At 45.0% G+C, this 16,882-nt stretch overlaps 1 protein-coding gene across 1 annotated transcript; it reads left to right on the top strand.

Annotated features, from left to right (window-relative positions):
- Positions 1-465: 465 nt before the first annotated feature.
- On the top strand, positions 466-11,649 carry EAF1 (ELL associated factor 1). Its single transcript, XM_006770187.2, has 6 exons — positions 466-715; positions 2,589-2,683; positions 4,448-4,584; positions 7,016-7,215; positions 8,780-9,013; positions 10,225-11,649. Exons 1-6 carry the CDS (start codon positions 613-615, stop codon positions 10,269-10,271), a joined length of 816 nt encoding a protein of 271 aa, XP_006770250.2. The 5' UTR covers positions 466-612; the 3' UTR covers positions 10,272-11,649.
- Positions 11,650-16,882: the final 5,233 nt, after the last annotated feature.

Here is a 16,882-nt window from a genome sequence, read left to right as displayed (position 1 = left end):
AGTCTCTCGTCGCACTCACAAGATCTCTCACAACCAGGGACTGAGGCCCTCGCACCGCCAACACGGCACGAAGGGGAGGGAGAGAACGAGTGAGTCGTGGCATAGGATTCCGAGAACCCATCAGTCTCCTTAGACTCAAGAGCAACTAGGCGGACCCGGCCGCTAGGGCCTGGGGAGAGCCGGTCACACTGGCTGTCAGACCCGCGTGGATCTAGCCCGCGGCGCTCTGGCCTCACCGTCATCAGTTTCTAGCTTCACCTGGAGCGGCAGGGCCGGGCGCACTCAGCCCTCAGCCAGGCCCAGGCCTCGGAAACAGAGTTTGGGAGCCGCCGCGAAAAAACCCTGAGCCTGGACAAACCGGCGTCGAGGACCTCAGAATCCCGGCGGAATTCTATTGCCATGGCACCGCCTCCGCCACTTCCGCCACGAACCCGGAAGTACCTCCCCGACGCCGGAAGTCCCGTGGCCTTGCTTCCGCAGAGGCTTCCCCCAACCCGACGCGGAGGAGACTTGCTTCCGGCCCCGGGTGGGCGCCGGTTGGAATCCCGGTGTGCTGCGGTGCTGTGCCGCGCCGGCAGAGCGCCGGTCCGGGCGCGAGGCCCGTGCGGGGCCATGAACGGGACCGCGAACCCGCTGCTGGACCGCGAGGAACACTGCCTGCGGCTCGGGGAGAGCTTCGAAAAGCGACCGCGAGCCTCCTTCCACACCATTCGCTGTAAGTCGGCGCTCCCACCGCACCTTTCGGCCGCTCCGGCCGCCTCTCGCCAACCTTGGCCTCCAAAGTCCGGGGAATCCCCTGCCTACGTCAGCTCCCTCCTCTCTTACCCCGGAACCCCCGGGACCTCGATTTTCTCCCTTCTCCCTCCCGTCCCTCACCAGCTGACCCTTCCCAAACCAAACCCTTCGTCACCCCCAACCATTCTTGTCTCGTGGCCCCAAACGCTTCTTCCGAAGCGCGTTGACCTGTTTCTCTTTTCATTGCTCCAGCCAGCCCTTCCTTTATGCCAGCTCACCCCCTCTTCACTGCGGAAAGGCTGTGGCCCCACATCAGACCCCAGTTCTTCCTCGAATCCACCCCCTTTCGATTACCCACCCGAGTTCTCCGCGTTTAAAGGACTCTTCTGTTTGCCCATGAGCCTCCCACTCCCTCCTGTTTCATTCTCTTTTCCCCGGCTCTCCCCTCGTCCGTCTTTGCCCTGAGACACTGCGCTTCATTCCCTCTTGCAGCCAAATAATGCGCATCCTCTCTGCGCCCTGTCAGTGGCTTCCTCCCCCGGCTCTCCGCACCTCCCTTGACATTGATGTCTTTTGAGGTCACTTATACTTTCCTGACTTTAACTCAGGATCAAGTCCCTTGTAGGTGCAGAATAAAGTTAGAATGTGTGCGCCTGGAATAAGTTAAAACTTGACCTATGCTGGGGAGCACAAGACAGCAGGCCTAGAAAATGTCCAAATAGTCACTATGCTGGACCATCCTTTTCTGCCAGATTACAGACTCTGTTGAGGGAGGGCACGCCCACTCCTTCCCATGTCCTGGGTAAAGATTTGGCTTTTAAGTAATTGGCTGACTGAGCCTCCCTCTGTGATTCACAAGCCCCTGGTTTCCTGTCTGGGTGATGCTAATGCTGGTTAAGACTTGTTTTTGTCTAAGGAGCTAATAGATGTGACTCAACACATAGGAAAGGGGTGTGTCAGTTAATGAAGGCCTATCTTTGTGTGGTCACTTGCAGGCCATTACTATGCTAACTACTGACAGACAGCAGAGCAGCCCTCTCAGAGGGAGGATACTGGGGATGTGATGAGACCAGCATCTCTTGAGCAGTTTGCTAAGTTGCTTTAGTAGAGTGAAGGGCAGTGTGAAATTTAAATGAGACACTTCTTATATGCACCTGGCCTGCAGTTTGAGGCGGGCGTGTGTTAACATGGAGTGAGATGACTGCAGCTGCAATTCAGAAGTACGGGCAGGAGTAACCTTTAGAGATCAAGTTCAGCCGTCTCCTCCGAACGTCTGCAGGAGTATCTCTGTTAAAGCTATGGAACTTGAGTGTGGCAAATCATAATTTTGACGGTTCCTAAGCAAAATGAAATCAGCTTAGATGATGCAGCTTATAAAACCCTATTTCACATAGGGTTTTACAATCACAGCATCTTATTAATATGTGGTTGCTTTTGATCCTCACAAGAACCTAACAAAGCGCTTTATAATGATGATAAGCGTTCATTTTCATCTGTCACTGGGGAGAAGGGAATATCTCTGCTTAATAAAATGGTACATAAATTCTAGCTTTTTTTTTTTTCCTCTTCAAAATAATCCAGTTGGGGTGGGAGGAAAAGTGTGTAGAGGAATAGATGAAACAAGATTGTCCTGAGTTGGTAATTACTGAGGCTGAATAATGATGGTACACAGAGTTTTACTGCACTATTCTCTTTGCTTTTGTACATTAGAAGTTTTTCTCAAATAGTTTTTTTAATATTCTAAATTATTTGTATTTCCCATTTATCTGAATAAAGCTTAAATGAGAATGCCTAGAAAACCCTTAGTATAAGTAAACTGATGGATAAGTGCTTTTTTCTCCCTTTCCCTGTAGATGATTTTAAGCCAGCATCTATAGATACCTCCTGTGAAGGAGAGCTTCAGGTTGGCAAAGGAGATGAAGTCACAATTACACTGCCACATATCCCTGTAAGTTTATGCCGTTGTTGTTGTTGTTTTAAATGAATTTTCCTATTTTATGTTATTACAATTTGAATTCCCTACTGTTTAAAATGTCAGCATAAGGAAAAAAGAAATTTGGGATATGGGTTTGAGTAGAATGCATCCATCCCAGGTGCTTGATTAAAAATGATTTTTTGTCATTTTACCCAGGCTCCCATTTACTGCAGAGTAGACAAAGACCCTACCTGGATATCTAGCCCCTCTTTTAGTCATGCGTAGCTTTTCCCCAAGCAACTCCACAGAGAAAAGCCGTAGGTTCCATGTTAATGTACAGCAACCACAGTTTAGGAGTGTGGAGCTGCTAAGGCAGGAGTCAAGGTGGGCAGGAGCAGGACTTACATCTTTCATGTAAAATATCTGGGGTGAAGTGTAGGCTGATAATTTCAGGCAAGAACCAGAGGTTCAGAGCATTCAGCTAATTGAGTGATGAGGAACTCAGTTAAAGGCCGAGTTGAGGACCCTTGCAGAAAGAGAGGTTTTTATGAAGCCTTGCGCAAAGCAGCATTCTGTTCACAAAGTCTGAAGGGTTAGACAAAATACTCTGTGTGAACATGTGTCATTGCATGTCGCAGCCCTGCCCTGGAACAAATTAGTTCTTGCTCACTAGTGACAGAAGGAAAAGACTCTGGGCAAGGAGACCTGGGAAAGTTTGTGTTGTTGAAAAACCACCTGCGCCAGTTCAGACTGCTGTTTCATTACTTGTGGCCTTTGGCATGTTACATCATCTCCCTTTTGAGCATACTTTTCCAATGTAAAATGAAGGGGTTAGATAAATGGTTCCTAAGGTCCCTTCCTACTGTATGAGTGAGGAGCCAAATAGTTTTTTATTCTGTACAAAGGATTAAGTTCTGAATTTGGCAAACATTAATTGAGTACCTACTGTATGCTGGTCCATTACTAGACACTGAGAATACAGTCTTGAATAAAACAAGCACATATTTTGGCCTGTGGAGTTTATGTCATGGAATTTAAATATAAGAAAACATATGTTTATTTTAGAAAATCAGGGAAGGTTTGTCTAAGAAATACCTTTGCGTAGATCTGAAGGTTGAGTAATTGAAAAAGAGGGAGAGGCAGGTGTTACAGGCAGAAGCCTTGTTAAAGTCATAGAATAAAAAAGACTGAGAATTTCAGGGAATGCCAGCTGCCTTCTGCTCTGGAGTCAGCATAGCTCATGGGTGAGTGGTGCTGGGGAGGCTGAAGGGCTAGATGGTTTAAAGATTTAATTACTTGACCTCAGAGCAATGGGGTAGTCATCAAAGGGCCCAGGCAGGTGAGTGGCCTGATGGACTTCCTCTGAGTTAACCAGAATAATGGGCTGCCCTTTGAGATGCTCTGTTGGTTACTTGGCATGACAGGGAAGCCATGAACTCTCCAATTATGAGGCAATATTAGAGATCTCTCAGTAGCTCTTCTCAGTGTAATACAAGTAATGGTTATTTTTTCCTCTCATTTCACACTTTACTATTATTTGTAACATTTCCCAAATCCCTAGAACAATGTACATACAGTAATTTTAAAAATTTATATTACCTTTCTTGATTACTTAGAACCAGTTGTACAGTCACAGGTTCTTGCTATATTATTTCCTTTTATTTTTACCTGGGAAACCAGGAGTTCTTTTTGAGTCTCTGATAAAAGATTTGATGAGGTAGAGTCACCTGTAAATTTATTTTTTATATTCATAACTGCTGTGTTTAGTTTTGATCATATGCATTTTGTGCCATATAGGGATCCACACCACCAATGACTGTGTTCAAGGGGAACAAACGGCCTTATCAGAAAGACTGTGTGCTTATTATTAATCATGACACTGGTGAATATGTGCTGGAAAAACTCAGTAGCAGCATTCAGGTCAAGAAAACAAGGTATGTGAATAACCAGATACAGAGTGATGTGAGTTTGCATTTTTATTATCTATTTAGTTATTTATAAGGTTGTGAGTATCTGGGTATTCAGTATCCTATCAATAATCTCAATAACTCCACCTTTGTCTTCTCAGACAAATCCATAAAATATCTTTTCCTCAAATGTAATAGAAAGAAATAATGCTTTTAAAACCTGAAAAGTGAAAGCCATTGGGTAAAGAGGTGTTCTTTATAAGTAAATTGATTTTATTAATCTCATGATTTTTGAAACAGTACCATTTAAGGGATAAAACTTAAATTTATATACTTAAAATTATGAAAGGATAATCGAATAATACATATTCTTTATGAGTGTGAAAACATTCATTTTCTCAATGTTAAGTGGTTATTACATGCCAGGAACTGTGCTAGTTGCTTTATGGCAGTATCTTTTCTCTTTGTCAGTAATTCTTAGAAAGGAGTTGTTGTTATCCTTAAACACCACATACACACAGACGAAGGGATCAAGGATAAGTGCAGGTGACTCACCTGAGGCTGGTGCCGCTGCCGCAGAGCTGCTCAGGGTATTCGTACTCATTGCCTCCACGAGCCAGCTGTCGCTGTGAGTCCTCCAGTGTGGTTGTGAGCCTTTCTCTTACTACTCAGTGTCATCTGGGGACTAGCAGCATTTGTCACTTGGATACTTGCTGAAAGTGCAGAATTTCAGGACCTGATAAGTAAGAATCAACGTTTCAATGAGATCCCTAGATGGTTGTGTGCACACTAAAGTTTGAAAAGTACTAGGCTAGTCTATTTACAAAAGAAATTGTTAATGGACAGAATTTTCTCAGTTTGGGGTGGAATACAGCTAGAGCTGGTATGTGACAAAATGAGTAAGCAGTACATAGATACTGGAAAAATTTGCAAATATTTCAAGAGCTAGTTTAATTTAGTAACTCATACATTTATGATTATTACTTTATAGTGTTTACAAGTCAAACAGTTGTGTTTTCTATTAAAACTAGGGGCCCAGTGCACGAATTCGTGCACCTTGAAAGGAACTGTGGGCCTCAAGGCTCCAGTGGGTGCAGGGGCAGGTCCCGGCCCATTCTCCATGCCCCCGCCCGGCCCCTCCCACTGTGGCCCCCAGTCCCCTGTCTGCTGGCAGTCCTGCTCCCACTGCCACCACTCCCAAGTGCTGATGGCGCATGCCCTGCTCACACCCACTGGCACGGAGCGATTGGGACCGGTGCCAGCAGTGGGTGCAAGCGGGGCTGGTGCTGTCAGTGGGTGCGAGCGGCAGCTGCTGCCCTGATTGCCCCTCAGGAGCAGGGGGAGGTGGAGAAGCCCTCAAGGGTGATTGGGGCCGGCAGCTGCCGCTCGCAGGCAGCAGGTGCGAGTGCTGGGCGGGACCCTGGTGCACGGGAGCAAAGAATTTTCAGTAACCACCCGAGGCTCACCCCAATGACAGCAACTGCTGCCCCACCTTGGTCTGGCACCCCTGCTCACCTGCTCCACCATCCCACCACCGCTGACACCCACCATGTTCCACACTCTGCCACCTGCTGCCAACGCCTGCCATGTTTTGCGCTTGCCCCCTGGTGGTCAGCACACATCATAGCAACCAGTTCAGTTGTTCTGCCGTTCGGTCTATTTGCATATTAGGGTTTTATATATATAGATGGGTTCTTGCCCTCGCTAGTTTGGCTCAGTGGATAGAGCATCGGCCTGCAGACTGAAGGGTCCTGGGTTTGATTCTGGTCAAGGGCACATGCCTAGGTTGTGGACTTGCTCCCCAGGAGGGGGCATGCAGGATGCAGCCAATCCATGATTCTCTTTCATCATTGATGTTTCTATTTCTCTCCCCTTCTTCCTCTCTGAAATCAATAAAAAATATATTTTAAAAAATGGGTTCTTACAATCACATTGTAGTCTCATTTCTGTTTTATCTGCTTCTTGCTATAAAACGTGAACTCCTGAGGGCAGTGGGTCTATTGTATTCATCTCTATCTCTGGTGCATGATGCAGTACTAGAATACAATAGATCAGTGATGGCGAACCTATGACACGCGTTCAGAGATGACACGCGAACTCATTATTTTGGTTGATTTTTCTTTGTTAAATGGCATTTAAATATATGAAATAAATATCAGAAATATAAGTCTTTGTTTTACTATGGTTGCAAATATCAAAAAATTTCTATATGTGACACAGCACCAGAGTTAAGTTAGGGTTTTGCAAAATGCTGACACGCCGAGCTCAGAAGGTTCACCATCACTGCAATAGATGGTTGTTGAATGATTAGTTCATGTGATAAAATTATAAACAGCAACATTCTGCAGCAATCTAAAAAGCATGGAATTCTGTAGAGACTTCTAGTGGTCAGCCACCTGGACCAATTTGAGAACCACTGGCTTTGTCCCTCTGGTTTAATGTCTGTATCTCATTTCAGGGCTGAGGGGAGCAGTAAAATCCAAGCCCGAATGGAACAGCAGCCCGCTCGTCCCCCACAGCCAACACAGCCATCACAGCCGCCTCCGCCCCCACCACCTATGCCATTCAGAGCTCCAACAAAGCCTCCAGTTGGACCCAAAACTTCGCCCTTGAAAGATAACCCTTCACCTGAACCTCAGCTGGATGACATCAAAAGAGGTAGAGGGCAGTTTTTGGAGGCACGATAGCAACTTGTAGTATGGTGATGTTTCTGTGGAGAGCACAGGGCTGAATATTGACATGATGGTGTGGGCATTCTCTGCTGTTGACGGTTTCTGCAGAGTTCACCATTCCAGAGTGATGAGGGTGGGGGCTTTCTCACCTCGTTTGACAGGGAGCATCCAGGCAGAGTGACTTGAGTTGTGGCTATCTTCGCAGCATTCTGCTGAGAGGCCCAGGATTTAAACAAGCGAAGGGCCTATTGCACACCTTCAAGGCTTTGGAAGAAGAAAATTCCAAGGTGCTAAGGGTGAAAGCCAGGTGTGCGAGTGTTAGTATAGTATCTAGCTTAGAGGGACATTAAAGTTACCGTGACCAATACTTTCTACTGACATCAAGTTTACACATATGAAAGCACCATGAGGACCAGTGGAAATGGACAGTGGCCTAAAAAGATTAGAGGTCTGGTGAGGCTCTCTCCATTACATACCTGAGAAAGAAGCTTGCTTACCTTGCTCTCTCTTCTGTGCAATGGATCTCATTAGTTGTTCATACTTTTGGGAAGTTATGAGGCTAAGTGGCGTATTTTATGAAACAAAATTAAATAGATAACAGTAGTAAACAGGGTAAGAGAGAGTTGTCCTTGGGAGGCTTGCCTTTTCCACTTTAGAGAGGAGCTCTCTTAGCAAAACAAAGTCAGTCTTTGCATGGTGCACAAGTGGTTAAGCCACTTGATTTTTTTCCCCCTCATGAATATTGGAATGTCATTTATGGGAGTTTTCACTTTAGTTGAACAGGAATTGTTCCCAGTTATTCTTAAAGGAACCATAGCCGTTTAAGGCCACATGGTGTGTTTGGGCAGGAAAATCTATTCTATATCCTTAATGTATTCAGTGACATTGACATGTTGGGTAAAACATGTTTTTCCTTCCCTGCTTTATGTCTGTAAAAAATGCAGTACCTGACAGGCAGGACTGCCAGTCAAATACAGAAAGAGGGCAGAGGAGGAATGTTCCACCATCTGTCTTCAGTCACTGTGGTTCCTCCTGCAAGCTTCCATTTATTCGTGGGACATAAAAACTGGAAAGCACTCCAGGTGCTGTCTGTCTGGCCCTGCATTTTTCCCGAGGGTCTTGGAAAATTCATTGGCTTCCACTGGGTCTCCCTGCTGGTTAGATCCAAAACAAGCACTCAGACCTTCCAGTTACTAATTAAATATTTTTCAATCCCTTAGCATAAGGGATGTGCAGGAGGCTCTTATTTGGTGTTTAATTATCTAATTCACAATTTTTTTCTTAGTAGATAAAGACAAAATAGAACAGTCATCATCCTGAAGCAGTTTGCTTTTTGGTTATTTGGGGTGAATTTAATGTTTTCATTGTCTCTCTGAAGACAGGTTAGGTATTTTTGTTTAGGTCATTTTGTTTGTACGTTTTTAAGGAATTGAGAAGCAGGAGTTCATTTAAGTTATTCCTCATTGCTGTTGGTTTTGCAGATTTACTATTTATAAAAGTGCTGCCTTGAGAATGGTTGTTCTGTTGACACTTGTGCCATTTTATTCCAGAGCTGAGGGCTGAAGTGGACATTATTGAGCAGATGAGCAGCAGCAGTGGGAGCAGCTCCTCAGACTCTGAGAGCTCCTCGGGAAGTGATGACGACAGCTCCAGCAGCGGAGGCGAGGACAACGGCCCTACCTCTCCTCCCCAGCCTGCACACCAGCAGCCCTACAACAGCAGGCCGGCCCTTGTCAATGGAACCGGCCGGCCACAGGGGAGCAACCAGCTCATGAACACCCTCAGTAAGTGTGCTTTCCCTTTTCTGGCCGGGAAGGTGGTCTGTCAGGCCACAGATGCAGCTTCTATTTATCTTAGGTCAGAATTTATAAGCCTGGAGATATTTAAAGTGTAAGAAAGGATCCTGACAAAGATAATTCTGAACAGAAAGGAATAAATTACCAAATAGTAAAAAAAGAAGCACTAAATAAAAAAATATTTAGTAAGAAGGTAACTGCTTTAAAATTTTGCAAATCTGCCCTAGCTGGTTTGGCTCAGTGGGTAGAGTGTCGGCCTGAGGACTGAAGGGTCCTGGGTTCGATTCCGGTCAAGGGCACATGCCCGGGTTGCGGGCTCGATCCCCAGTACGGGGTGTGCAGGAGGCAGCCGATCAATGATTCTCTCATTGATGTTTCTATCTCTCCCTCTCTGAAATCAATAAAAATATATTTTTTAAAAATTTGCTTATCTCTTTAATGCATGGCTTAGTAGAAAGATTGCTGCATCCACTCTGTTGCCATTAGTTGTGTAGGTTGAAGTATATGAAAAAAATCTGACATTAGGTGTGTACTTAGAAAAAGAAGGACCCCAGGGACCTCCGAACAAACGTGGAGGAGAGGTGGCTTAGAGATTAGCAATCCAGAAACACAGTTCACTTTTGTTGTAATCCAGTCGGTATCAACTGGGCAGCTGTTATTCTTATTCTCAGATGGAAATGTTGAGTGCTTGTATAAATCTAAATTCTGCACACCAAACACAAATGTGAGGCTTTACAACACTCATTAGTTAAGGTTTCAGGTTTAAAGTAACATGAATATCCTGGACAGAGGTGTACCAGAGGGGAATTGGACTAGCATGTTGTAGGTATAAAAAGTGTTTCGCTTCCCTAGTGGGAAACCTAATTTGGTATTGGCTTTTATAAAGCAACTTAATGTGAAAAATTCTAGACAGTGAGTCCGTTATTTAGAAATACAGTATTTCCTTACTATTTATTAACACATTTAAAAGCTGTCTAGCCTACTCCTCCCCTGTTCTTATCTCAGTAAGCAGAATTGTTTTGCAGATACCACAAATAACATTCCTTTCAAAATGTTGACTGCACCTGTTTTGTCACTGAGCTAAATCAAATTGGCTTGGTTTTGCTAGAGCGTGATAGCAAAGGCAATCAACCAAAGAAATGTGGGAAAGTCATTTTTAAATTATGTACTTTTGGTTTGATTCTGTTTTCTTTTTATAGGAAATGACTTGCAGTTGAGTGAATCTGGGAGTGACAGTGATGACTAGAGCTGGATCTTTCTAAATCAACTTTTTGGTGCACAAATATACTGCAAGACCGGACTACTTTTGCATGGAATCCATTGACAAGAGAAAATGCTGTGGATCAGTGACTGTAGTAGGAATTCGAGGCCCTAAAGCTCTCAGATATTCAAGTCTTTAACTTAATGGTGATGGGTGACTTTCTTGTGTAATTATTTGAACAATCTCATGTTTCAAGGTTTAAGTAGATCTATAGAAGAACTAACAATTATATTTCTATTTGGTTAACATTGGCAATGAAAAACAGGCAAATGTGCCCTGGTCTAGGTTACTCAAAGGCCATATCTTCACCAGGCCAGTGATTCTGTTTTAAACCCTGGCAGTCACCAGTTTGGCCAAGTGGTCTGCACCAGTGAAATGAGAAACAGTCTTTGAGGGATAGGAGAGAGGGGGAAACCTCAGACTGCCACATAGAAGTATGTTAAAACCACTTGAAATGTGGAAACAAAGTGGTAAGGAAGTTTTGTTTGACAGCCTGGCAAGCCTGTGAAGAAATGGACTTCAAGGTGGAGTCCTCAGGTGTCAGCTGGGCGGGACCCTGGAGCCCTAGCAGTTCAACCCCCTCATTTACAAATAAGGAAAGGGAAGCACTCAGCTGGTTTAGCCTCCTGCCCCCAGTCCAGGCTTTTCCCACTGTCCCCTCCCTTGAGTCTCATTTGTTAGAACCAGAGGTTCTCATACGTGAGACTTACAGATGTACATAGGAATTTGTAGTGGATTCCAAAAGACAAGTGTTGTGTACTTCTAGCTCAAATTCAGATCCAGACAGTCCCTAAATGCAGGAGGCTGGGTTAGCAGATTAAACCAGCAGCCAGTGTACTGACACATGACCCAGCTAATTTGGGGCTTTTACTTCTGAGTAGATCCATATTAAGTGTTCCTCATTCAGTGGATTGTAGTGGGGGAGGCAGGAGTAGAAGAGAGGTGTAGTGAGGAAACCTTTCTAAACAAATGAACCAGCAGCAGGTTTTCAGAAACCAGAATCTAAATAGGAGTTCTGCAATATGAAATGAGCACATTCTTTTGATAAGGTGTCTCTGTTCGTGCATTTGTACCACTGTTTGTGCCTGATTGCCAGACTGATTTGTAGTTTTTATATACAGGTAGAAGAAAGTCACAAGGTTGCCTTCTGCATTGTGCAGTTTCCAAGTGAATCTGTTGTTGAGGAAACTGGTCACTAGTAAATGTTTCATATTGAGTGAATGTGCGATAAATTGTCCCATAATTAGTTTGCAGTGTCCCATTTCTGTAATTTGAATGAATATGTCCGGAGAAATTTCCATCTACTTTGGTTTAGCAGGTATCAGTAACATTAAATATGATTTTCCTTCCTGGGATCCCTCCACTCAGATGGCCTCTCCTTCCCCAGCTAGTGGAGGGATGCAGTCTTGACCTAGAAGGGAATTAGCTGATCCAAGGTGGTGGCCTTGGTTAGAGTTGAGCCTTATGGTGTCCCCTGTTTTAACTGCATAGTGATCCCAGTGAGCTGGAGATGTGGACCAGCAGTCACTGTCCAACAGCACGCTCATACTATTCTACCAAGTGTAGGTAATAGGTCCACACTTGTACCCTGTGGTGGGTTCTCAGCCCATCAGGAGGTGTCAGGGGGTTTAATGGCACATAGGAACTTATTTATAATGAATTGGTAATTGTTTTATATTTCCTTAGTAATGACAGCTCAGGGAGGGTGAAGGTCATGATTGGGAGACATGAATTGTTACTGAATGTAGGAATGTTTCACTGCTCTTGACTTGCTCAAGCTAGGGCAGGTTTAGAACTATGGTTTGGGCATGTCAGGTAAAGAAGCTTGTTCTATAGGAAATGCTTGCATGTGGCACTGGGTTGTCGAGTCAAGCTCTCGGAGCTTCAGGCTCTCCTGTCACCCATCGTCCCGACACGCATGGTCTTCTCTAGCCTGGCTCCAGTTTGGTTCTCTGCACAAAGCCCTCGGTGATTCCCTCCCCTGCCCTCCAGCTTTACCCACCACAGTAAAGAATCTTTTGTTTTTGGAAATCAAAAAATTGGCCTTACAGACTACTCACGAGTACCCTCATGCCAGGCAAACTGGTCTTGTTCTTCCTGCCTCTGTGCCTTCTCAGTCTCTCCTCCTCCTCTTCCCCAAACCTGACTCCTGAGGTGCCGTTTCATGGACCTTTCCTCTGTTCTTTTCAACCAGCTGGAATGCTGAGTCCATACTGACTTCCTTGCTCAAGCTCTGGTTAGTGTGAACTCCTTAAAGGCAGGGACCGTCATTCTTATCTCCATCCTCTGGGACATCCACAGGCATAGACAGTCAGATGCTTATAGCTGGTGGGGAGGAGGCAGAGAGAACCAACAAGTACAGTAGAAAGGGTAGACATAGAGAAAACATTCCAGGCATTTGGAGAAAGCTGAAAAGTATCCATGCTGATTTTCATCATTTTGAAGTTTCTAACTGAATTGTTAAAATTATCTTCTCTTTGTTCTATGTCTACCGTACTGTGGGTCATTAGGTAAGGTATAAAGACTTAAGTCCAAATTATCTGAGGACCCACAGTAAAGACATGATTTGGAAAAACTTAATACAGAGAAACTAGATATTTGTAACAATGCCACTCATTAACCATTTTATTTCTGTAGCAGGATCATTCTTTCTATGTGTGGTATTATATGTATGTTCTTCAGTAGTGGGAAAACTTGAAATTCCAAAATCCTTCCCTATTCAAGTGGCTGGTTAAGTAGGATATGTGTGGGTGTGTGTATGTGTGATGTATTTATTACATTATTTTGAAAGAGTAATAATATGGTATGTGGATATATATTAAGTACAGCCAAATTGGACATTTCCATTTGGCAAGGAAGGTAGGATTTCTGAAACTCAGGCCTTAACCCGTAGGTTGGAAGACAAGACCAATTGAAGCTTTATGAAATTTGTGTTTTTGTTGCTCCTGTTATTTCTGTCTTGGGTTTGTTGTCTCATTCTTTAATGTTTTTAAAATTTTGTGCTTAAAAGTTTATTTTGCTTAATTATGAAGTAGACGTGCATGTTTACATTTATGCAAAACATTTTCTGTGTAAAGTTTTGTTGTTGTTTATTCTCTTAAAAGATCACTATATTTAAGTAAAAATGAAGGTCAGCAATACACTTCTTGTCCTTGTGGGTTTTATTTTCTTAATAGAAATTATGCAAAATGTACGGTTCTTTAAAGAATCCTTTGTGCTTAACCCTGATTATCTAAATTGATTCCTCAGTTTGGTGTTATGCTTTTTTAGGACTCACACCTTAGTTTTAAAAGGTAAGTTCAGAACTAAAGGATGACTTTAGTAAGCCACCTGGCACTTGAGGTCATTTCAGTTGTTCTGGAAAGGCAGGCTTAGTTTTGGGTCTGAGAACCATGTAAGGGTGCAACTGCAATTGAATCCCTAGGTGTATCCTAGTATTAGCTCACCATACTCCTTCCCTGGAACTGACACTCGATGGCTGGTAGGGACCCTGCCTCCTGCTTCCATTCCACATTTGTTACCAACAGTGCCCACGTCTGTCTTGAGGTCTTGGCTTTGCTGATAGACTGCAAACTCCTTGGTGGGTCATGGCCACATTCCTTTTTAATTCTGTGGTGTCTTGCACCTAATGGGTGCTTAATAAATTTAGATTAAATATAATTACATGTCAAGAGATCTAGGCCAGGAATCCTTTGCTGCTTATTCTACAAATGGCTCCCATTTCCTCAGGTGGAAATAGTTAGACTTGAGCCAGGTCTCAGTGGGGAAGTGGGGGTGTACGTTCATCACCTAAGAGTTTAATGCTCTTTTAACTGTTGTCACTATAATGACAAACCCTAAACTCCATGGCTTAAAATAATATGCATTTATTTTGCTCACGAGTCTCGATTGGCGATTTAAAATGGGTGGCTGGACAGATTTTGGTCTTGCTTGGGCGCCTTCTCGTGCCTGGCAGTTGACAGGTTCAGCTGATCTAAGATGGCCTTGGCGCAACTCGGGCAGGTTGGCTCCATGTGTCTTGTCCTCTAGCATCTTAGCCTGGGCATATTGTCATGGCAAAGGCAGAGCTGCTAGAGAGGAAACAACTGCCACTGCCACAGTTATTGACATGTCATTGGCCAAAGCAAGTGACAGGGCCAAGTTGAGAATCAAGGGGTGGGGAGCACACTCCAGTTGCAGGAGTTGCAGAGTACACTGGAGAGGTGTGGATACAGGGGGGTGTGAACATTGGGGAAATTATTGCAGTCAATCTACTACCTCCACATACCCCACGTCTCCACCATGGTTGAGAACCCTGGGCCATGTCATCACTAAGGAGGCCCCTCCTAGCTCTGGCTTTTCTCACCAGATAAAAGTCCCAAATGGGAGATAAAACATTTCTATTCATGGCTCCTGCAGAGGGCGCCAAACCGAAGTCAGAGGTTTCTCTAGGCTTGGCACTTCCTTGCATGTAGTTCTCTCCCCTTTCTAACCTAGAGCAGTACTGTGGTCATCTATGGCCTAGAACAAACTATCCTAAAACTTAGTGGCTTAAAACAGTCATTTTATCTCATGCAATCTGTTGGTTAGTAATAAGGACAGAACTTGGCTGGGCAATTCTGCTCTGTGGCTTCAACTGAGGTCACTCAGTGGTATTCAGTTGGCAGATGGGCAGGACTGGAGAGTCCAGCCTGGTTTCACTCACATGTCGGGCACATGGTGGGCATGGCTGGAAGCAGGCTCATTTGAGACCATCATCCAAAGGGGTTTGCACGGCTCTCTAGCAGGGCAGTCTCAGGATAGTCGACGGGATGCTGCCTTCCCCTAGAATGAGTGTTCTGAGAAGCTGTATGGCCTTTTATGACCTAGCTTGGGAATTCACACAGCATCATCTCCACAGTATTCTGTATGTCAAAGCAGTCAAAAGCCCACCTAGATTCAAGAGGAAGGGGCATAGACACCCCTCCAGCCCTCTTTAATGGAAGAGTTTTAAAAAGCCACCCACCCAAAGTCCTCACCTTTCCTCCCTGTGTTTTTGGCCTAGTCTTCTGCAGTTGTTCTCAGATGAGCCATATCCCTAGAGCACTGGCTCTTAAAATGTGGTCCCTGGTCCAACAGCATCCTCTGGGACCTTGTTAGAAATGTAAATTCTCAGGCCCCACCCAGACTGCTGAATCAGAAACTCTAGAGTAGGACCCCGTAATGTTTTAACAAGCCCTTCAGGTCATTCTGACAGACCCTAATTGAGAACTGCTGATTCAGGACAATCCCTTGGTGAACCTCAGGCGATGACCCATTACCACCATGCCTGTATTTAACTTCCCATCTAGCGGTTGGATTGAGTATAACCTGGGCAGGGTATGCAGTAAATGGTGGTCCTGTTCGTGGGTTGGAACATCAAAGACAAGAAAATTCATCATTGACTCTGAAGAAACTACAGGGGCCCAAATAACCACAAATGAAATTCACTTGAGATACTAATGTTCCTGCAGCAGAATTTCAGTGTTACATGGGCCCCTTTTCATATCTAGAAAGGGAGTGGGACAAGGGGGAAAGGGCAGGGAAATAGCTGATTTCTTTCTTAGGAAGGTTGTTTTTTGTAGACTTATCTGATTAAAAGTCAAGTGTATGGGACTGAAAACAAGCAGGTGAATCCCCAGAGAGAACCCCTCTGATAAAGCACTGTAAGTTCTTTTTCTGTATTTCAGGGGGGTTGGATGAGATGGTGGGGACTCTGCAACCCATTACTTTTGTGTGATTTGCAACCCTCTCAGAATGTTACAAATGAAGGTGAGGGAGAAGACAGACACTCCTGGAACTTCTGAGTGGTAACTCTGGGTTGCTCAAGTGTAACAATCTCCTCGGACTAGAGGCCTGGTACACAAATTTGTGCACGGGTGGCGTCCCTCGGCCTGGCTAGTGATTGGGGCGATCTGCAGGGCAACTGGCGGGGCGATCGGGAGGCCCCTGCTGGCACCCACCTAGGCTGGCCTGGCGCCACCTGCTCTCTGGCCCAGCCCCCCACTGCTATCGCCAGTCACCTCCCTCTGCGGGGTGCCTGGTGGGGCGATTGGAGGGGCCCCCACTGGCACCCATCTTGGCTGGCCTGGCACTACCCGCTTGCTGGCCCCGCCCCCTGCCACCAACACTAGGGGCAGCTCCTGCGTTGAGTGTCTGCCCCCGGTGGTCAGTATGCATCATAACAACCAGTCATTCTGCTGGTCGGTTGATTTGTATATTAGGCTTTTATTATATATGATAATTAAACATATTAGTGCCCTCCAAGGTGTGAGACCCAGGGCAGGGATCCTCTCAGCCAGGCCCAAGGCAGTATTGGATCTCCACCATCCGAAACAAGGTCATAATACAAGGCTGGGGTGGGGCTGGGCTAGCAAGATGGCTTTGTGACCTCTGCACCCCAGTTTCCTCCCTTATCCCTGAGAGAGCGGGACTGCTTCTAAGCTCTAGAACCCTCTGCAGTCTGGAAAGGAGAGTTGAACTAAGACCCCTCATTCCACCAGGCAATGCTGGACACTTTCCAAACTCCCAGGGAAGACAGCCACAGCAGGGAAAGGAACTGCCTTTCTTTCTTTTTCTTTTTGCCTTTATTTCTTGAT

Source organism: Myotis davidii, unplaced genomic scaffold (assembly GCF_000327345.1).
Source record: "Myotis davidii unplaced genomic scaffold, ASM32734v1 scaffold962, whole genome shotgun sequence".
NCBI lineage: Eukaryota > Metazoa > Chordata > Mammalia > Chiroptera > Vespertilionidae > Myotis > Myotis davidii.
The sequence above is the reverse complement of the archived record's forward strand: the minus strand, read 5'-3'. Positions and strand labels throughout refer to the sequence as shown.